This window comes from Leopardus geoffroyi, chromosome E3 (genome assembly GCF_018350155.1).
Source record: "Leopardus geoffroyi isolate Oge1 chromosome E3, O.geoffroyi_Oge1_pat1.0, whole genome shotgun sequence".
NCBI lineage: Eukaryota > Metazoa > Chordata > Mammalia > Carnivora > Felidae > Leopardus > Leopardus geoffroyi.
In genome coordinates this window covers 17618570-17640971 of record NC_059340.1, presented here as the reverse complement: position 1 = coordinate 17640971, position 22402 = coordinate 17618570, and the positions used below count along the sequence as shown (strand labels likewise).

Below are 22402 nucleotides of genomic sequence, written 5' to 3'. Positions count from 1 at the left end.
CCGTGAGTTCGAGCCCCGCGTCGGGCTCTGGGCTGATGGCTCAGAGCCTGGAGCCTGTTTCCGATTCTGTGTCTCCCTCTCTCTCTGCCCCTCCCCCGTTCATGCTCTGTCTCTCTCTGTCCCAAAAATAAATAAACGTTGAAAAAATTAAAAAAAAAAAGAAAAAGAAAAAGAAAACCGAATGGAAGTCATCCAGCAGTCATTAATGAAATGGAGTCAACGTGTGCAGAAGCCCTTATAATCAAAGGCCTGTTTCCCTGCAGCAGCTCCTCATTACCAGAGAAGGAGGAAAGTACCCCAGATCCTTTCAGGACTCTTGGTCTTTGGGGCACAATACAAAATGTGTGAGAGAAGTGGGAGGAAAATCCCCTGGATCCCCGCAGGATTAATTTATTTAAAAAAAATAACAGAAAAATACTTAACATGCCAAAGCCTTGTGAAGAAAATGAAGGAAAACCACAGAACATGTCAAAGCCTGTGACAGATCACTCTTCAGAAGATGTACCACAGGAGGTGGAAGGAAATCCTCACATTTCTAAAGAAGGTTCAAGCCAGGAAGCCTAAGGAAACATTAGAGGAGGGCTGACCCACCTGACTAGGGTTTTTTGTTTGTTTGTTTTGGTTTTTCAATTTTGCATTATTTGTTCAAATTTTTATTTAAATTTTGCTTAGTTCACACACAGTCTTTGTTTGCAGGAGTAGAATTTAGTGATTCATTACTTACATATAACACCCAGTACTCAACATGACAAGTGCCCTCCTTAATATGCATCATGCATTTAGCCCTACCCAAGTCACCTCCCTCCACCAACCCTCAGTTTGTTCTCTGCTAGAGTCTCTTATGATTTGTTTCCCTCTCTCTTTTTTCTTTCCCCTTATGTCCATCTGTTTTGTTTCTTAAATTCCACATATGAGTGAAATCATTATGGTATTTTCTTTCTCTAACTGATTTATTGTGCTTAGCATAATACACTTTAGCTCCATCCATGTTGTTGCAAATGGAAAGATTTTATTCCTTTTGATGACTAATATTCCATTATACACCTTCTTTACTATTTATCAGTCGATGGACATTTGGGCTCTTTCTATAGTTTGGCTATTGTTGATAATGATGCTATAAACATCAGGGTGCATGTAACCCTTCATCTGTATTTTTGCAGCCCTTAGGTAACTTTCTAGTAGTGCAATTGCTGGGTCACAGGGTAGTTCTATTTTTAGCTTGTTGAGGAATCTCCATACTGTTTTCCAGAGTGGCTGCATCAGTTTGCATTCCCACCAACAGCACAAGAGGGTTCCCTTTCTCCAAATCTTCACCAATATCTATTTGTTCCTGAGTTGTTAATTTTAGTCATTCTGACAGGTGTGAGGTGGTGTCTCATCATGGTTTTGATTTGTATTTCCCTGATGTTGAATGATGTTGAGCATCTTCTCATGTTTCTGTTAGCCATCTGGATGTCTCCTATTCATGTCTTCTGCCCATTTATTAACTGGGTTATTTGCTTTTAGGTGTTGAGTTTAATAAGTTCTTTATAGATTTTGGATACTAACACTTTTCAGATATGTTGTTTGAAAGTATCTTCTCCCATTCCATAGGCTGCTATAGTTTGTTGATTGTTTCCTTCACTGTGCAAAAGCATTTTATCTTGATGAAATCCCAATAATTTTTGCTTTTGTTTCCCTTGCCTTCGACGACGTGTATAGTAAGAAGTTGCTATGGCTGAGGTCAGAGAAGTTGGCCTGGCCATGGGTTTAAACAATTTTTTTTAATGTTTATTCATTTTTGAGAGACAGAGAGACAGAACACGAGCAGGGAAGGGGCAGAGAGAGGGAGACACAGAATCTGAAACAGACTCCAGGCTCTGAGCCATCAGCACAGAGCCCAACGCGGGGCTCGAACTCACGGACTATGAGATCATGACCTGAGCTGAAGCCGGATGCTCAACCGACTGAGCCACCCAGGCGCCCCTGGCCATGGGTTTAAAGAGGACATGCCTGTGAAGCATTTGGAGCCTGAAGAAATGATAAGAGGAGTAGATGAGGTGGAAATTCTTAGGGAAGAGATAGGAAGAGAAGAACAAGAAACAAGTTTGTGGTGATGCATTGGAAGCAAAGGCATTCATAGAGCCATCCTTATTCTGTATGCTTTAGGCTTGAATTCTGTTCTTGACTGATATTAAATTCTGGCCTCTGCTTTCTTACTGCCAGCATTTCCTAGTGTATCTTTGACTCCCTTGTACTTTTAATCATCTGATGGAATTTTGTAAAAGAACAAAGTTTCCTTGTTACCAACATCTCACTGGACTTTGTATTTTGACCCATTCTCCAGGTCTGTTTTTCAATTGGAAAGCTTCACATATATGCATGAAAATATATCCATTCTCTTTTGTGAAGTGAAACATAACAGGTTACAAAGCAGTATGTTTAGTATCAGCTCACATTTGCAGGATTAAATGCTAAATTGTGTGTGAATGCATATGTATATACATACATACATATATCCAAAAAATTTTTAAGTTATATACAATATTAACCATGCTGTCATCTATACCATCCAGATAGTCTCAACAACACATTGCTCTTTTGAGGCTTCTACTGTGGAAATGGTGGGTAGTGTACATGCCAAGTACAGGGGAGAGAGTAAGGAGCGTCCCATTGCCCAGGTCCAGCTCAAGAGTCAATTGGTGGCCACAACCTGTCAGTGACCTCCTCCAACATTCTACCCCTTGTGACTGGCTATTAGAATGTTACACACACCTCTCTGATGCAATGTGCCCTGACTGGTCAGCAATGAGTTTCACTAGGATAGCAGCGACTCCTTTAGCAGCTATTTGCATGCACTGCAGGCAGATACCACAGTAGCAGTAGAGGCATGTGCAAGAGAAAACACAGATGAAGATAATGATTCCTAAAATAAGTAACCTTTTTTTCCACCAAGAGCCCCATAATCCAAACCATTTATTAAGTCCCCTAGTTTTGGGGTCAGATCATTCAGGGCATTCACTTGGGTCCTCATGGGATTTAATAAAGATGATACATTAACAGACTCATCAGATATGAACACACAACACTCTTTTTGGGTTATAGCACAGGTTGTCTCCTTGTGAGATAGCAATAACATACAAAGTGATCCTACTTTGGAGGACATCTTTTCTCATTAGAGATATTTCAGTATTCAGTAAATACAGGCTTTGTCAGCTATAATTTAAGTCTTGGTGGATGAATTTAGTAAGGGCTTCTGTGTGTGCTATTATGTCCTCCAGACCAATTAAGAGAACAAAGACAGCAGCCAAATGATCTTATCACTGCAAAACACCTTTCCCATCTGGCCTTGAGGAGAGGGGGGATAGCAATTTTTGTTACTGTGGGGTAAACTCTCCAACTCTTCCATGCCCAAGGAAAACCCAGGATGCAGTGTCCCAATCACCCAGGTGGAAGCCATGGCCAAAGATTTGTCCACACAACCACTGGGTCCCATTCAGGGTTACCCAACAAATATCTGGGCAACTCAACCAATCAGTCCCAAACCAGTCATTATCCTTTAAAGTGACAGAATGACTACACAGTTCCAGTGATATCTATCCCATGGCCAACTCCCAAGACCCATTTTTCAGTCTCCTGGCTAGCTAGAAAGTTGTTGGTTTGCACTTCAGGAATTCCCAGGATGAAATTTGAAACCAGTCCCAATATTGAAGGCAGACAGAGCCTGAATAAAGAGTCAGGCCACTCCAGATTGGTAGGTAGCAGAGTTAATAAGCAAGGGAAATATGAGGCTTGTCTTGGGCAGCTGCAAGAATAGTAGATCTTTGCACATGTCCACCAGAATCTTAAGTTTATACAGAGGACTTAACTAGATTGAGGCACATGTACCACCCAGATAGACTCAGTACATATTGCTTTCTAAGGCTGTGTCCTTGAAAATGGCTCCCACAGTGGGAATGGTGGGCAGAGTATATATTCCAAGGACAGGGCAGGGGATTAGAAGACTCAAATTACCTGGGTCAACCAATGGTCACCTCCTTTCAATGACCTTCTCCACCAAAGTGCTCTTCTTGCCTTTGGGCACTATTATCCAAGGACAAAATGCCTGTAGCTATGGCAGCCATCTTGCAATGATGAGGGGGATGGTCTAAGACAAAAGCATCACAAGATAGCCGCATCTTAATGTCATTGTTGAGTGACTGAATTAATGACTATATCTGGACCCCTTGTGAGAAGGCTTTTTATATACCCTTATGTATTTTGATGTTCCCTGTTACTTACAGCCAAAACCAACTTTCCAGTATAGATATTAACCTCGTTGCTGCTTTTATAGGCTTCTTGGAAATTGTGTGACTATTACATACTTTTGATATAAGAGCAACTTTAACTTATGCTACTGTAGTTTTGTTGTCTTCTACGTATTTAATGATAAAATTGTTGCTTTGGGATGTTTTGAGAAACATGCTTCAGTTGTTCTGAGAAACCTTTGTTGCCTTATCAGAGAGGTCATTATATCATGTGAGAAAATGACACAAAAGCTTTGATAACTTCATGCCATCATTTGACAAAGTTTCATAATGGATAATGGCCTAGGAGAAAATAGATACGTAATCCAATAAAATCCAATTTCAATGGTATAATATTTTCTAGATATATTTTAATTTTGGGCTCAGAATAACTCATCCCACCATTCATATCCCTATACTAAATGTGCACTGGAATCTCATTCAATATTGATTTTGATGATATTATCCTAAGCAATTTACTTTTTTTAAATCACAACTTTTATGTTTCAGTGAAAAAATTTTGAGCCATTGACTTATTTTTGTGATTTGGAGATATAGCATAACACAAGAGCACCTGTGAAAAATGCAAATAAAATTAATATAAGTAATAATATGCAAATATGCAAACAGGTGAAAATAACACCTGTTGCCTTCATTTTAGGCAAGAGCCCACTGCAGTCCTTAGAGCCCATGGACAACCTTTAGGAACAGAATTATTAAGGATATAGCAGTATTTCTATGAAAGTCACCAGTTTCAAATGTGTGAAATGTATGGGTTCAAAACTGTTTCTTGCTGTTTGTTTTTTTTTTTTTTTTTCTAAAACTTAGCACTTAGGAGACCACCAGACACCACTGTGATTCATGGAACACATTTTGAGAAACAACATTCTCAAGCTTGATTCTCATAAACTCTAATCTTAAGGCCCACTCATAGTTATTGCATAGTATTTAGTCCTTCTGGAAACTCCAAAGGGATTTTGGGCCCTATAATGGTGAATGCAGGAGATATTTTTGGTTGGCAGTAAAGGGTCATTTTCCAGCTTCCCCTAAAATCACTCATCAACTGTCTCACCCTTCTGTAGTTTTTTTTTTTTTTAATTTTTTTTTCAACGTTTATTTATTTTTGGGACAGAGAGAGACAGAGCATGAACGGGGGAGGGGCAGAGAGAGAGGGAGACACAGAATCGGAAACAGGCTCCAGGCTCTGAGCCATCAGCCCAGAGCCCGACGCGGGGCTCGAACTCACGGACCGCGAGATTGTGACCTGGCTGAAGTCGGACGCTTAACCGACTGCGCCACCCAGGCGCCCCTGTAGTTTTAATTCAAACATCCAAATGGCCCAAACTCCTGGGAGGTGGCAGCAGCAGTGGGATCCCTCTAGGGCATGGAATGGCCTGCTATGTGTTGACTCACAACTCAATACTGGGCACTGGTTTGGTCTTTATGCTAAGATGGGTGGCATAAGAGTAAGAATGCTTATTTGGGGCGGCAGGTCTCTGATATAGGGCTTCAAAGTGCCTTCTAATCACTAGGCATATGCAAATAATGACCCCTTCATTACATCCTAGGATTTGTAAGAAATATCTGTGTATTAGTCCACTTTAATGACCTTTCCAGCTGAGCCCCTTCTTCTTGCCCCCACCACAGCCCCATCAGCTTCCTATCGGTGACAGACTGGAGAATAGAGTGAGTAGATTAAGAAGTCAGGTTACCCTAACATAGGGACATTAATAACCTCCATTGTATTTAACTTTCTTGTCCTGGCCCCAGGCTTCACAGCAGGCCTGCATCCACCATGGTTAGTGGACACTATAGGCATCACTATATAGGACTCCCATCCCTACAGTTTTAGACCTTTGACATAGTAACCAAAAAATGTACATGCATTGTTTTGTGCAATGTGTTAAATTGTTAATGCAAACATTTAAAATACACAATTTTTAGGATAATGCTTTAGCATTTCTTCATTCACTATATTTGGAACCTCAAAAAATGGAAGTATCCTGGGCATCTTGATCTCTTGAGAGATGCTGGAGCTAGCTGAGCCAAAGTGACATTGGGGCAATACCCCTGCTGGGGTACTACTTCTCCCTCCCAGCTAGCAATGCTGACAAAGGCTGGAAGCCATGTTTACAAATTCCAATGTGTAGACGTTTTATTCCCAATTCAGTTTCAAAATCTGGACTGAGATTCCTGAGACAAAGAGCTGATATTGATAGTATTTTACTAGGAATTAGGACAATAGTGAGGCACAGAGCAACTCATGACGTGTGTATCAAAGCCCACCTTCTGGAAATGGAGCTGGATTCCTAATATGAATTGGCGAGTTCAATTGCCATTCTATGAAAATTAGGGATCCACCAAAGATAGATGAGGATTGTGGATTGTTTAGTACTGTACTTTAGAAAGATCATTGGTGGCTAGTGAAGAAAGAGAGACTGGAGCCTGAGGCTATTGTTCATTTATGTCTAGGTAAAAATCAAAATCAAGCCCACCCAGGGGCAATGGTGAAGATCCTGTTCTGGGGTTTCCAGTTGCAGCCTTGACAAAACAAATAGCCCTTCCCAGGCAAGCACTTTGGGTGAACACAATGCATCTCCCAAAGGGAGAAAGCAACCTGATCCTGGCCTCCCTCACACGGAGCATTTCTCTCCCTGCTGGCCTAACTTAGGTTAGAGTAAGAGGGCCAAGAAACCTCTCACAGGAGAACAGGTCCAAGGGAGAATAGGAGGTAGTTTCTTATTGGGCAACTTGATGGTCTGAGGTCCCATTTTCTGAGATAGTCTGTCCATTTGCTTCCTCTATCATTTCCTTATACTGACGTTTGAAGAAGCCAACCTGTGGAGAGGAAGGAAAAGGGAATTAGGAAATCCGGTGGAAGAGAGGAAATGAGACAACTGGGGAGGGAGAGGGATCACCATTGGAAGAGCCCCTACTATGTTCCAGCACTGCACTAGAAACGTTAGACATGCTATGTCATTTAGCCTTTACCAAAATTCTGTGAGTGGGGTGCAATCACCTTCAGAATGAGAAATCAAGACCCAGCATGGGCCAGGCACTGCCTATAGTCATGGAAGGAATCAGCGCTGGTATCCACACCAAATCCAGGTCTTTGCTTTTATGTTACAATTTGCTATGAAGGGAAACATGTAGTGAAGAAGAGGAGAGTGGAAAAGACAGGGAGAGCAATTAACAGCGTCCTGAGAATCAGATAGGAAGGCACATTTATAGGGACTAATGAGGACTGGTGATGTCATACGTGGGAAGGGATCTCTCACACGCAGCGACCTAGCAAGAATGTGCACGTAGGCCAGGGGAGGTCTGCAAACCCTGGTACTGGTTGTGTGTTGCGATTTACCATAAACTCTGATCTGCTGTGTGGTCAGGCAGCTGTCTTCTGCAACAAGCCAGCACCAGCCACAAAACATGAAGACCCTCCATCCCTCCATGGGCATCCAAGAGGAGACCCTCCATGGGATCAGGTCATCCAAGAAACTGCGGGGCTGGGGGGGGGGCGGGCGTCTGTGAAGTGGAAGGTTTTGAAACACAGTTGTGCCTGAGTTAAATCACAGAGTGCTGCACCGTTTGGCAGGCAGACAGCTCAGGCACAGACAGGGTGAAGGCTCAGGCACAGACAGGGTGATAGAAACCAGGGACACAGGCAGTGTCACTGCACATCTGTGAGGGCTTGCTGAGGAGGGGTGGCATGCATTTCCCACTCCAAAGAAGAGAGAACAGGGCCAAACCATTTTCTTGTGACACCCATCAGATTGAAACACTTCAGTGACTGAACCCATCAAATTGAACCACTCAGTGAGCCACCAAGTGGAGAATGGAGCCACTACACCAAGCCCGGGTGACACTGTGCCCTGCAGGCATATCTCCATTACAGCAATTGTACCAGAGAATCAGAGAGGCAGGCCCCACTCCCAGAGGACCAGCACAAATCCCTTCACACACTAAGTCTATGGATCATTGAGGGCTGCAAAGTTTCAGCTCTAAGGGAAAAAGTGCCTAGTGCCCCATGGGGGCCTTTCTTTCTTTCTTTCTCTCTCTCTTTTGTCCTTTCTTTTTGTTCTTTTATTTTTGTCTTTATCTTTGTTAGATACAGAAAGAGCAATTTTTATTATTTCATTTTTAAAATTTCTATCATTTTTAAATTATATGTATATATTTTTCTTTTCTTTTTCTTTTCTTTCCTTCTACATTTTTCTACCAAGCTTCTTGTAAAAAGCAGACCAAAACACACCTAGGATCTAGCTTCCTTTATGTATTTTATTTTATTTATTTAATTTCTTTTTCTTTCTCCAATTTTTTAAAAATTTATTTGGTTGTATTTTGATTCTTTCTTTCTTTCTTTCTTTCTTTCTTTCTTTCTTTCTTTCTCTCCAAAATCACAAGATGGAGGAATTCACCCCAAAAGAAAGAACAGGAAGAAATGACAGTCAGAGATATTTAGTCAATACAGATATAAGTAAGATGTCTGAACTATAATTTAAACAATTAAGGGTGTTAGCTGTGCCTGAAAAAAGCATAGGAGACACTAAAGAATCCCTTACTGCAGAGATAAAAGAACTAAAATCTACTTGGGCCAAAGTTTAAAATGGTATAAACTGAGATGCAATCCCAAATCGAAGCTATAAAAACAAAGATGGGTGAAGTAGAGGAGGAAATCAGTGATATAGAAGATAAAATTATGGAAAATAATGAAAATGAAAAGATGAAGGAAAGAAAGGTCATAGGTGACAATGACAGACTTAGGGAACTAGGTCGCTTATTAAAATGTAATAACATCTATGTCTTGGGAGTCCCAGAAGATGAAGAGAAAGAAAACAGGGCAGAAGGTTTATCAGAACAAATTATAGCTGAAAAACTTCTTAATCTAGGGAAAGACACAGATATCAAAATCCAAGAAGCACAGAGAACTCCCATTAAATTCAACAAAAGCGGGTTTTCACCAAGGCATGTCATAGTCAAATTTACAAAATACACAGATAAGGAAAGAATCCTGAAAGCAGAAAGGAGGGAAAAGTCCTTAATCTACAAGGAAGGCAGGAATCTATTAGGTTCGCATCACATCTGTCCACAGAAACATGGCAGGCCAGAAAAGAGTGGCAGGAAATGTGCCAGGAAATATTCAACATGCTGAATGCAAAAAATATGCAGCCAAGAGGATCCTCATCCAGCAAGGCTGTCATTCAGTATAGGAGGAGAAATAAGGACTTTCCAAACAAACAAAAACTAAAGGAGCTCATGACCATTAAACCAGCCTGGCAGAAAATTTTAAGGGAGACTCTGAGTGAAGAGGAAAAACAGAAAGACCAAACAACAGACTACAATGGACCAGAGAACATCACCAGAAACACCACTGTACAGTCAACAAAATGGCACAAATTCATATCTTTCAATAATTACTCTGAATGTAAATAGACTAAGTGCTCCAATCAAAACACATAAAGTGTCAGAATAGAATTAAAAAAAAAAAATTTTTTTTTCAATGTTTATTCATTTTTGGGACAGAGAGAGACAGAGCATGAACGGGGGAGGGGCAGAGAGAGAGGGAGACACAGAATCGGAAACAGGCTCCAGGCTCTGAGCCATCAGCCCAGAGCCTGATGCGGGGCTCGAACTCACGGACCGCGAGATCGTGACCTGGCTGAAGTCGGACGCCTAACCGACTGCGCCACCCAGGCGCCCAGAATAGAATTTTTTTAAAAAAGGTATATCTATATCCTGCCTACAAAAGACTCATTTTAGACCTAAAGGCACTGGCAGATCGAAGATAAAAAGATGGAAAACTACCTATCATGCTAATGGATGTAAAAAAAAAAAAAACACGCTGGGGTACCTATATTTCTATCAGACACATCAGACTTTACAACAAAGAGTGTAACAAGAGATAAAGAAGGACATTAGATCATAATTAAGGCATCTATCCATCAGGAAGATCTAACAATAGTAAATACTTAGGCCCCAAATTGGAAGCACCCAAATACATAATTCAATTAATAACAAACATAAAGAAATTCATTGATAATAATACAATAAGAGTAGAGGACTTTAACACCCCCAAGGAAACAATGACTTTGAATGACACACTGGAACGGATGAACTTAATAGATATATTCAGGATATTTCATCCTAAAGCAGCAGAATACACATTCTTCTCAAGTGCACATGGAACATTCTCCAGAATAGATCACATACTGGGTCACAAATCAGCCCTCAACAAGTACAAAAAAATTGAGATAATATTATGTATATTTTCAGATCACAATGCTATGAAACTTGAAATCAAGCACACAAAAAATTTTGAAAACCCTCAAATACATGAAGGTTAAAGAACATCCTAACTAAAGAATTAATGAGTTAACCAGGAAATTAAAGAAGAAATTTAAAAATACATGGAAGCCAGTGAAAATGAAAACACAATGCAGAAAAGGCAGTCTTAAGAGGAAAATATATTGCAGTTCAGGCCTGTCTCAAGAAGCAAGAAAGGTCCCAAATACACAACCTAACCTTACACCTAAAAGAGGCAGAAAAGCAACAGTAGAAGCCAGTAGAAGTACTGAAATAATAAAGATTAGAGCAGAAGTAAATAATATAGAAACAAACAAACAAAAACAGTAGAACAGATCAATGAAACTAAGAGCTGGTTCTCTGGAAGAATTAATAAAATTGATAACCTGCTAAAAAGACTTATTAAGAAAAAAAAGAGAAAGGATTCAAATGGATAAAATCACAAATGAAAAAGAGAGATCACAACCAACACCACAGAAATACAACAATTATAAAAGAATACTGTTAAAAATTATATGCCAGCAAACTGGACCATCTGGAAGAAATGGGAAAATTCCTAGGAACTCACAAACTACAAAAACTTAAAGAGAAAGATACATAAAAATTTTTTTTTCAACGTTTATTTATTTTTGGGACAGAGAGAGACAGAGCATGAACGGGGGAGGGGCAGAGAGAGAGGGAGACACAGAATCGGAAACAGGCTCCAGGCTCTGAGCCATCAGCCCAGAGCCCGACGCGGGGCTCGAACTCACGGACTGCGAGATCGTGACCTGGCTGAAGTCGGACGCCCAACCGACTGCGCCACCCAGGCACCCCAAAGATACATAAAATTTAAAGAGATCCATAACCAGCAAAGAAATTGAATCGGTTATCAAAAATCTCCTCAAAAAACAAGAGTCCTGGGCCAATGGTTTCCCAGGGGATTTCTACCAGACATTTAAAGAAGAGTCAAACAGAAGAGATGAACATAAGGGAAAGGAAGCAAAAATAATATAAAAACAGGGAGGGGGACAAAACATAAGAGACTCTTAAATATGGAGAACAAACAGAGGGTTACTGGAGGGGTTGTGGGAGGGGGGATGGGCTAAATGGGTAAGGGGCATTAAGGAATCTACTCCTGAAATCATCGACTATATGAACTATAGTGAAACTATATGAAAGATATTGAAGAGGACACAAAAAAAAGGAAAAGCCTGTATGCTCATGAATTAGAAGAAAAAAACATTGTGAAAATGTCTGTACTACCCAAAGCAATCTACACATTTAATGCAATCCTTATCAAAATACCACCAAGACACCTGTTGTGATGAGCACTGGGTGTTGTATATAAGTAATGAATCATTGGATTCCACTCCTGAAACTTATATTGACTGTATGTTAACTAACTAAAATTTAAATTAAAAATGAATTAAAAAAAGTAAGTAAATAAATAAATACCACCAGCATTTTTTGCAGAGCTAGAACAATCTTAAAATTTGTATGCAACCACCAAAGACCCTGAATAGCCAAAGCAATCCTGATAAAGCAAAACAAAACTGGAGGCATCATGATTCCAGATTTCATGCTATACTGCAAGTCTGTAGTCATCAAGACAGTGTGGGTACAAAAATAGACACATAGGTCAATGGAACAAAATATAAAACCAAGAAATGGACCCACAACTATATGGTTTACTCATCTTCAACAAAGCAAGAAAGAATATTCAATGGAAAAAAGACGGTGTCTTCAACAACGGGTGTTTGGAAAACTGGGGAGTGACATGCAAAACAATGAAATTGCACCTCTATCCTATGCCATACACAATAACAAATTCAAAATGGATGAAAGACCTAAATGTGAAACAGGAGACCATCAAAATCCTAGAAGAGAACAAAGGCAGCAACCTCTTTCACTTTGGCTGTAGCAACTTATTACTACACACGTTGCTAAAGGCAAGGGAAACAAAAGCAAACCTGAATTACTGGGACTTAATCAAGATAAAAAGTTTCTGCACAGTGAAGGAAATAAGAATGAAACTAAAAGGCACCCTGTGGATTGGGAGAAGATATCTGCAAACAACATATCTGATAAAGAATTTATAAAACTCAGTAGCCAAAAAACACACAACCCTGTTAAGAAATGTGCAGAAGACATGAATAAATACCTCCAAAGAACACATCCAGATTGCTAACATGAATATGTTCAATATCACTCATCATCAAAGAAATACAAATCAAAACCACAATGAGATACCACCTCACATCTGTCAGAATGGCTAATATTAGCGACACAAGAAACAACAGGTGTTGGCAAGAATTGGGAGAAAGAGGACCTCTTGCACTGTTGGAGGGAATGCAAAGTGGACAACAATATGGAGGTTCCTCAAAAAACTAAAAATAGAACTACCCTAGATCCACAAATGCCCTATTAAATATTCACCCAAAGATAAAAAAAAGACAGATTCGAAAGGGTACATGCACTGCATGTTTATAGCAGAATTATCAACAAAAGACAAACTATGGAGAGAGAACAAATTTCCATTGAACTGATAAATGGATAATGATGTCGTGTGTGTGTATGTGTGTGTGTGTGTGTATGTGTACGTGTGTGTGTGTGTGTGTATACATATATATATATGATGGAATATTACTCAGCCATCAAAAAGAATGAAATCTTGCTATTTGCAATGATGTGGGTGAGCTAGAATGTATTATGCTAAGTGAAATAAGTCGATCAGAGAAAGACAAATACCATATGAAATCACTCATATGGGGATTTTAAGAAAGAAAACTGATTAACATATGGCAAGAGGGGAAAGAAGAGAGAGGGAAACAAACCACAAGAGACTCTAAGTGATATAGAACAAACTGCAAGTTGATGGAGGGAGGTGGGTGGGAGTGAGCTAGATGGGTGATGGGTATTAAGGAGGGCACATGTTGTTATGAACTGTGGGTGTTGTATGTAAGTTATGAAATACCGAATTCTACTCCTAAAACCAATATTGCACTGGATGTGAATTAGATTTAAAAAATTAATAAAAATTTTGATAATAACAAAAAACAAAGAATGTGTACCTATATCCAAGGTGAGCTCTTCCCCACAATGCAGAAAGAATGGGATCAAAAACTGGTGGTATCAAAAGCAGGATGAAAACACTCACCTTGTAGAGGATGGCTGTGATGAGAGCCAGCAGCAGCAGTCCTCCCAAAGAGCTGCCCATAATAATGGGGATGGAGTTGTAGACCTCATACTTCTCTAGTACCATCTCCATCTGGAGTGGAGGTGACCTCATCAGAAAGTATCAGAACTCTTGCTGTCCCAGACTCTTCCCAGGTTCCCCAACCTTTAGCTCTCTCCCCTCCTTCCTTTACTCCAAGGGGTGACATACAGAAAAACTCATGGGCGTAGGGACAACCCTCCTGCTGAGAGACCTTCATCCTTCCTCCCTCCAGGCTTGCGAGTCTCCCACAAGGCACCACAGATTTTGCATTAGGAGCCCTCTTACCAGCCTGGCCACTGCCTACCACACAGTCACTACCTGAGCACTCAAGAATGCCTCTTGTCCTGGAAGCTGGGAATACATGGACCTGTTGAACGTGATTTCAGCCACACTTACAATCAATACCTTCTTCTGCAATGTCTACAAAACAGAGGGGGCACAGATGAGGAACTAGCACTGGGAAAGGCACAGAGTTCAAGAAATGTCCTGGCTGGAGGATGGACACAGATGTCATCTGGTGACACCTGAATCCTGGGGGGAAGGGGGGGCTCTCCTGTTGGGCCTACACACCTGGCTGACCCAGTCAAAGCTGAGGTTGCCCTTCAGGATGAATTCAACTTCCTCCTGGATGCCAAAGGAGGGCAGGTCACAGCGGAACCTCAGGCAAACAGCAATGGAGCAGTTCTAGGGACAGGAGAGGAATGAAGTTGAGGAGGGTCTTAATTTAGGCAAGAACGACAGCAGAAAATAAACTCTGTCAGGCTCGGGGTCGAGAACAGATGAACAATTATAGGACATATGTATACATCTGCAACCCAGCAAGTGCATTTCCCTATATACCCCAATATGCAGCTGGTCCTGCAATGGGAATCCAGGGTCTTTCTCACCAGTACAAGACTCCCTGGAATCTGGGTCAGGAATTCAGGATGCTGGGGAGGTTCCTTCTCTGACACACAGGGGAGACTCTAGTGAGAGAGAGAAAATAGCCACAAAATGACCAACATTTCACTGGTAAGACGGTGTGGGGCACTGTGGGGTCAGACTCCGGAGCATTAGGAAAGGCAAGCAGGCACCTGTGAAGGGGCCACAACAGCCACATCCCACACAGCCACACCATTCAGCAGGATAGGAACCCAGAAATGAATGCTGATGGCCAGATCTCGCTGACTCAGGTTATTCACCTGCAGAAAATTGAGACAGAACGTTATTGTGGTCCTAGAGCATCCCCAATCCTACTCCTTTCCTGGATCTAGCCCTCAGGTACACTGCCTGTCTCTTTTCCACAAGCTCCAAACATTAGCAGCACCATGGGAGGGAAGATATGGACGCTCCCTGGCTTCTCACACGATAACGATGCTCAGCTTCTTTCTTGCTCTTCTCACCAGAAGTTGAAAAGTTGAAGTACTTGGTAGATTCTTCCTGCCTGGAGAGAGAGGGCTCGTTGGTGAGAAACAGCTACGGAGCTATCCTCACTTTTGCCCCAGTCGTCTTCCAAAGGCTCTGTGGGCCCAGAAGAATGCCCAGAGATATAATTACAGTCTCCACGTGCCTCTGCAGATTCAGCTTCAGCCCTTCTCCCATGACTTTTGCCCCAGTCACCCAGAACTGCTAGGTTGCCCTCTGATACCCTGGCTCTTTCAAGTTCCCATAACTTTGTTCAAGTTCTTTCTTTTGCTTGGAATGTAATTACCACTCCCCTTCTGGAAAATGTCACTTAAAGGCCCAACTTAAACATTACTTATTATAACATTTAAACACTTTCCCACGAGAAGAAGGCATTCCCATGGCTTTCTCCTCTAGTAGGTACGTGGTTGGCCTTAGGTAATGCTTGCAGAGGCCACTGCCAGAACAAAAAAGCCTAAGGGGACTCAAGGGAAACTTGGTTGGATCACTCAGGAAAAAATGCAGTGCAAGCCCCTCCAGATGGAAAGAATAAAATAAATGTGGCTATCCTGGGGCAGCTAAGTAAATGTGAAAAAGGATGGTGCATGAACACAAGACCCTGGAGCGGACATAAATGTCCCAGGCTGCAGGTGGGTTTCCATCCATCTATCCATGCATCCATGGCCTTCTTCAGTAAACATTTACCCTGTGACTGGCTGTGTGCTTGACTCTGGAGATACAACAGTTAACAAGCCATAATCCCTGTCTTTCCAGAGTTATCATCTAAGGTCTCAGTGGAATCAAGCAAACAAGCAATGGGACCTGCACATTTCACCAGCAGCTAGTGTACAGAAGCCAGGCCAGCCATACAGAAACTCCACCCACCCCCCCACCCCCCAGTTTTCCCACAGATGTGACTGTCAGTTTGATGATTAAGAACACAGGTTTTGGAGCCAAGCCATCTGGGTTCACATTTCAGTCTACCACTTCCTACCCAACTAATTTAAGGCAAGCTACTAAACCTCTCTGGAGCCCTGTAGTTTCTTCCTCTTTAGAATGAGGATGCTAATAATAGTGCCTGTAATACAGTTGTGAGGCAGTTTGCAGCAATGACATTAAGTGTTAGAATTTATTTTTTCCCTCAGTGTGTTTGCCCTCCTCTATGCTCCTGATCCCAAATGGTTCTCTCTGTGCTTCAGTTTTTTCACCTTAAAACTTCAGTTCTAACTCTCTTTTCAAATTTGAGTAAATCACTCAGTTTCCCCAATCCTTGGAGAGGCACAGTAGTATATGGGCATGAGCACAAGCTCTGGAGCCAGACCATCTGAGTGATTCGTGGTGCTATCACTTCCCAGCTGACTTACAGGGGCAAGTTATTTAACCTCTTGATTTCTTTGTTGCTAAAAAAGGGTGGTTAACAATAACTATGTGAGAGTTATTCAAAGGATTAAAGGAATGTAGATACGTGTCAAGTACATTTAAAATGCCTGTCATATCATAAGTATATATAACTGGAAGCTCTTAAATTATAAGTTTCACGTTCTCCCATGGTTAGAAGGGGAAATTAGGACACGGAGTTTGGAAGGGCAATGACACACTGTTTGATCAGCACCCCCAACCCAGTTCCCCTAAAATTTCATGTGTCAGCAGCAGCAGCAGCAGCAGCAGCAGCAGCAGCAGCAACAACAGTAGCAAACTCTGTCCCATGGCAATATTATAAGCTTCTGACCAACTCACTAAACCTCTGGAGTTTGGTGAGGTATTCAGGGCTCTTTGCCCTGCTTCCAGCCTGACCTGCCCCTGCTCCTCCACCCACCTTGAAAACTGAGAGCAACAGCCCTGCACTTGCCTCTCCTGTGGCCTGCTGCAGCCTTGGCCTCTTAGAGACTTTCCCAGCAGTTTCTCACACCTCTGCTCTCCTTCTGGTTTGGTGAAAACCTGACCTTTTATTTCCTCTGTGTGGTGACAAACCATATTCCCCACTTCAGAGTGCTAAAAAAGCCTCAATCTTAACCTAGTTAGTTTCACCTCTGCACTTTCATATCTAGCACCAAAACCAGAATTGGCTTCATGTTAAAGGAAGCTTCCATCTTAGAGAAAGAGAGAGGAGTGCACAATGGTGGCAAATGTGCATCCAAATAGTAGGCCAATTCATCAGAGAAGAAGCAAGAACTGTATGGTAGATGGTATTATAGATAAATGTACGGCTGGTCACAAGTATTTCCATGTGAGGAATCAGAGGGGATAGTTTAGATACCCATCCTTTCAAGAGCAGGCTGGGCAACCATGGGAGGTACTAGGCTTAGAGGAAGGTCAGAGGTCAAGGGAGGGCAGGTATTAAATACCTGCTGATCACCATGTAGACAGCATATTTCACAGGGAGCTCCAGCTGGAAGGTGGTCTTGCTGGATGCAGGCTTATTATTCTCACTGGAGAGAGAGGCGGGGGGAAGCCCAGTTGGGAAGGAATCCAAGAGAGAAATCTCTGACTGGGGCATGAGATGGAAGAGTGAGGGATACACCTGGACTCACCTGCTTACATTGGCCCTCAGAAACAACTTGTCTCCTAGGGTGGCCTTGTAGGAGACATCAAATGTGATTAGGAAGGTGCCCTGAGAGGAAAAGAATGAAAGAATGGGGATAAGGAAAGTCATGGGGGAGTGAGGGAAGAAAATGGGTAAGGACAAAGGAGCAGAGTGATGAGGATTTGGGGGGAAGCATTCACCTTAGTGCCCTCGTGGAAGATGGGATGGTTGATGCTACAGCTGCTGCTCCTCAGGCTCTCATTCCCTGTGGGCGCTGCCTCACATTCCAGTCGCAGTGGGCGCTGGTGTGGTTGCTTCCAGAGGAGGAAAAGAAATTCAAATATGTTACCCATGTGCATATGTGGGCTAGATATATAACAGTGGGGCATTGCAGAACAGTAGGGAAAAGGACAGACTTTTCAAAAAATGGTCTTAGGAAAATCGGCCTATTCAAAACAAAATAAAACAAACAAAAGAGCAAAACACATTGGATCCCTACCTCACTCCATACATTAAAATATTCCAGCTAGATAAAAATTCTTAATGTGAAAAGGCACAATTATAAAGCTTTTAAAAGATAATACAGGGGATTATCTTCATAACCTTGGAGTAGGGAAGCATTTCAGACAAGATCCACACATTAAAAAAAAAAAAAAAGACAAAGGAAAATATTTGATAAAATTCAACCACAATCAAATTAAGACATTTGGCTCATCAAGAGACACTATACAGAGACTGAAAAGACTGGGAACAGGACTGTAAAATATACTTAATACATATAACTGGAAAAGTATTAGTAACAAGAATATTAAAGAGCTCTTAACAACTAGAAAACTATGGACAACTCAGTAGAAGAATAAGGAAAAGGCTTGGACAAGCACTTCCTAAAAGAAGAAATCAAAATGACCAGGAAATGATTACAATTTGCTCAACTTCATTAAATAAATGTAAGTTAAAACTTCAAGGAGGTATCAACAGGTAGACAAAAATTTTAAAGTCTGACAATGCCAAGTGTTGGAGTGGATGGAAAGCCACAGGTGATGGAAGTGCAAATAGGTGGAAATGGTTTGACTTTACTTATTATAATTGAAAATATGCATACTCAATGATTCAGAAATTCCATAACTGACATACATCTTCCAAATATTATGCATATGTGTACCAAGATACATGCTCAAGAATAGTCATGGTCAATATCAGAGAACAACTCAAATGACCATCAATTGTGAAATGGGTAAATAAGTTGTGGTACAGTCATACAAAGGGATTCCAAATAGCAATAAAAGTGTTTTACAGCCACAAGGAACAACATGGATGAATTTCACAAACATATGTTGAAGAAATGAATAAATATACAAGAGAACATATAACATGTTTCCATTCATATAAATTTCAAATATTGGCAAAAACTCACTGGTTTTATCTAAGAAATGGCAATCACTATTCTTACTGTGATCATCAGTTCCTAATATACTTTAGTGATTACCTTCGGGGAGAGAGTGAGGTTATAAGGAAAGGCACAGGGAGGACATCTGGGGGTGCCAGCAGTGTATTATTTCTTGACCTGATGCTAATTACATAGACATTTCATTAATATTATTCTTTATACATAAGCTTTATGCACTTCTCACTCTATCTCCCTTCCTCCCTCCCTCCATCCCTCTCTGACTCTGGAACTCTGTGTGTGTGTGTGTGTGTGTGTGTGTGTGTGTGTGTGTGTGTGTGTTTATATTTCACCAGAGAAGAAATAAAAGAAAACTACTATAACCCAGAGCAGGGAAGAGATCCCAGCAACTGGAGCCCAAGGGAGCTATTTACCTGGGTTCCTAACACTCGTCGATAGGACAGCCCTGCTGGATAGTAGAAGTTGATCACAGTTCCATAGGAATCCTCACCTTCATTCCACAGAGTCACTGTCACATTAAGCTCCACGGAGCTCCCTACCACCAGGGTCTGCAGGCTGGAGGAGGAAGGGCAAAACTGAAAAAGAGGCTCCATTGGAAATGAGTTGGAATTGGATAGGGGGTAGGGGTGGGACTGTGGGAACTCATGAACTATTGGCTGAGAACACTCCAATCAAAATTTCTTTGTTAGAAGGAGAGCCAAAGGGAAACAAAAGTACATCTCATCCTATGAGGGTGGGAGACCCAAAAGCTTAAGTGTCTAGAAATGAAAGCAGATAGAGCTCACCCTGAGGAGATGAGACTGACACTCAGGTCTCCTTCACAGAGGTGATCTTGTCCACAGTTCTTCTCAAAGGGGAGCTGCAGCAAAACAGAATATCTCTTCCCATCCATGTCTCAACCTTTCTTCATTCCCCTCATTAGGAGCACTCCTCCTAATAATGAGTAATACTCATTATTGAGTATTACTGAACACCCACTCTGCACCCAACAGTGTGCTAGACACTGACAAGAAGTGGGGCAGTAGGGAAGGGGCAGTTAGACTATAAAAGAATGATAAGAACTTTGGTTTCAAGGGGCACAGAATTTAGTTGAGGAGTTAAATCCAACTCACATTGGAACAATTATTTAACACTGTTAAGTAACAATAAGGGGGTGGGTAGGGAGTTAGAAAAACTGGAAACTACAGGTGAATTAGACATGGTTCTTGTACTTATGGAACCCACAATTCTAAAGGACCCACAAAAGTAGATGCAGATTGCTATGATTCCAGTCATGTAATGTTGGTATCACCGTGAAGTAATAGGAAGCCAGAGAAGTGATAGATGCTGAATGTGGTTTCCAAAAGAGTGGAAGATAAGACTGGAGCTTTGGGGACTAGAGAAGATTTGGGGTGGAGAGAAGGAAATGTTTTCCAAGTAGGAGATACCACATGGAAAAAGGAACAGAAGTAGGAATGAGAAAAGTTGGGAAGGATTTGAAAAATGAGAACCAGAGAGTTTATATTGAGATAAAGTGGGCACCAGCTGGGACACGTGTAAGGGTCTTAGCTAGGCGGGGCCTTGGTAACTGGGTGGAGGCAATTTGGACTTGATGTGGTTGGGAACCAAAATAGGTTTTGAAGCACACAGAGATACAGTGAAAATCAGTACATCCCTGGGATTTTGTCAGAAGACTCACAGAAGCAGTGAAGAGGTCCTGTGAGCCCACAGCCAGCACAGGGCGAAGGTTCTGAGACGAGGGGATGGGCTCCCCAGCCAGGGAGAAGTTGAAGTGTAGGATGATGGGACTCAACACGTCCTCCACACAGTCCTGAGGGAGAATAGGCTTTCAAAGCCCCACTATCCTTCTCCTTACTTTCCACCACTGGCCCTTCTCAACTGCATCCATTTCCTGCTGTCCAGTCAGAATTCTGTGCAAGCTGTTCAGCCAGGTACTCTGGCCTCAACTTTCCTCTCTCAGGCCCCACTCTCCCCACCCTTTCCACCTCACCCGACAGGCAGCAGAGATGCCAGAGATTATCCTTGGGCTCCTTCTCCCCCCACCTTTCCCAGAACCCAAAGTCCTTACTGGTAAAAGCAGCTTAATGGTTTCACAGTAATCCCCCAGCCCCAGGGTTTTTCTTCGAGACAAAGTCCTGTTCTTGGTCTCATCAAAAATGGCACGAGAAATCAGGCGGCTTGGGTCTAATGCCAGATCATACCTGACAGAGCTTTGGACATCACCTGGAGCAGAATGGGACACAGAAGACGAAAAGTCAAAGAGAACCTCTGAAGTTCTATGTTGTTGTTGTTGTTGTTGTTTTTTTATTCGTGCAATATATATTTGCTGCACACTTTCTATGGGTCATGAGATGTAACAGGTGCTGGGGATATAGGTAGAGAAGGAGATAGAGAAATATAGCCCCAAGCTCACAGTCTAGGAAAAGAGATGAGCATGTAGGACTTAATGTCACACCATGATCAACTCAACAGTGGGATCCTCAGTTGTACCAAGGAGGGCTTGCTGGACATCAGAGGTGCCTCCCTGGGTGGGCCTTGTCTGATCTCTGACCTGGAGGATGAGCAGGGGTTGGTGAAGAATGGGGAAGAGAAAATCCCAGACCATGAGAACGGTGGCTAAGACCAGAAGGGAGAGAGAGGATGGCACATTTACAAAAAGGGAGAGTGGGATGAGGTGAGTTTGGAAGGGCAGAGAGGAGCAAAGTCAGCAAGGACATTGTAGGGAAGGATTTTGGTCTCTCTCAATGCAAGAAGAAAGTGGTTGAAGGGTGTTAAGCAGGAAAGTAAGGAAACTAGATTTGCATTTTAGGAACAATCCCTATAGTTTCTCTATGGAGATAGGGTGGGAGCTGCAAAACACAGACATGGGAACAGCTCAAAGTATAGGTAGGAAAGGTAGGAGGTGGCTGGGGCCAGTGGGGAGAAATGGGCAGATGTATCCTGGAGATAGAACCTATGGCCTGGGTGTGGGGAGAGGGGGAGAAAAGGGACCCAGGTTTCCAACACTGGCAGCTGGGTGGATGTGGAGGTGGTATTTGGATTCCTGGGCCCATTCTCTCCTGACGATAGGGTGGGAACCTTTATGGGGTAAGGGGCTAGATTCACTAGAAAGAAACTCACCTAACTGGTCCAGTGAATTTTTGTGGATAGTGAGACAGACTGTGGCATTTCCAGCTTCCAGAGTGGTGGGCACCTCTTCCCAGCACTGGTACACAGCCTTTGCCACCTCCGAGGGCATGAATCTCATAGTCACCCCCACATTCAGCACTGGCTGACTCCTGAGGGTGCAAAGAGGGGCTGAGGACCTGACTCTGACCTTGGGGAGG

At 42.1% G+C, this 22402-nt stretch overlaps 1 protein-coding gene and 1 pseudogene across 6 annotated transcripts in view; one reads left to right on the top strand and one right to left on the bottom strand.

Annotated features, from left to right (window-relative positions):
• Positions 1-257: 257 nt before the first annotated feature.
• LOC123589679 lies at positions 258-2167 on the top strand (annotated as a pseudogene).
• A 4305-nt stretch (positions 2168-6472) lies between these two features.
• LOC123588977 (integrin alpha-D-like) overlaps positions 6473-22402 on the bottom strand; it is a 70523-nt gene continuing 54593 nt past the window's right edge. For 4 of the 6 annotated variants that reach the window (XM_045460484.1, XM_045460487.1, XM_045460482.1 and 1 more), the window contains 15 exons: positions 22197-22354; positions 21145-21299; positions 20755-20886; positions 19862-19935; positions 19490-19631; positions 17872-17985; positions 17679-17758; positions 17493-17576; positions 15109-15187; positions 14838-14945; positions 14652-14729; positions 14335-14448; positions 14083-14184; positions 13705-13815; positions 6473-7103 (listed from right to left, as the gene is read on the bottom strand). In XM_045460484.1, the coding sequence (XP_045316440.1) occupies positions 7005-7103; positions 13705-13815; positions 14083-14184; positions 14335-14448; positions 14652-14729; positions 14838-14945; positions 15109-15187; positions 17493-17576; positions 17679-17758; positions 17872-17985; positions 19490-19631; positions 19862-19935; positions 20755-20886; positions 21145-21299; positions 22197-22354 (1630 nt within the window). In that variant the 3' untranslated portion in view covers positions 6473-7004. Of the gene's footprint in view, positions 7104-13704; positions 13816-14082; positions 14185-14334; positions 14449-14651; positions 14730-14837; positions 14946-15108; positions 15265-17492; positions 17577-17678; positions 17759-17871; positions 17986-19489; positions 19632-19861; positions 19936-20754; positions 20887-21144; positions 21300-22196; positions 22355-22402 lie in introns of those variants that run through there. The other 2 variants (XM_045460483.1, XM_045460488.1) reach the window with 2 other exon arrangements.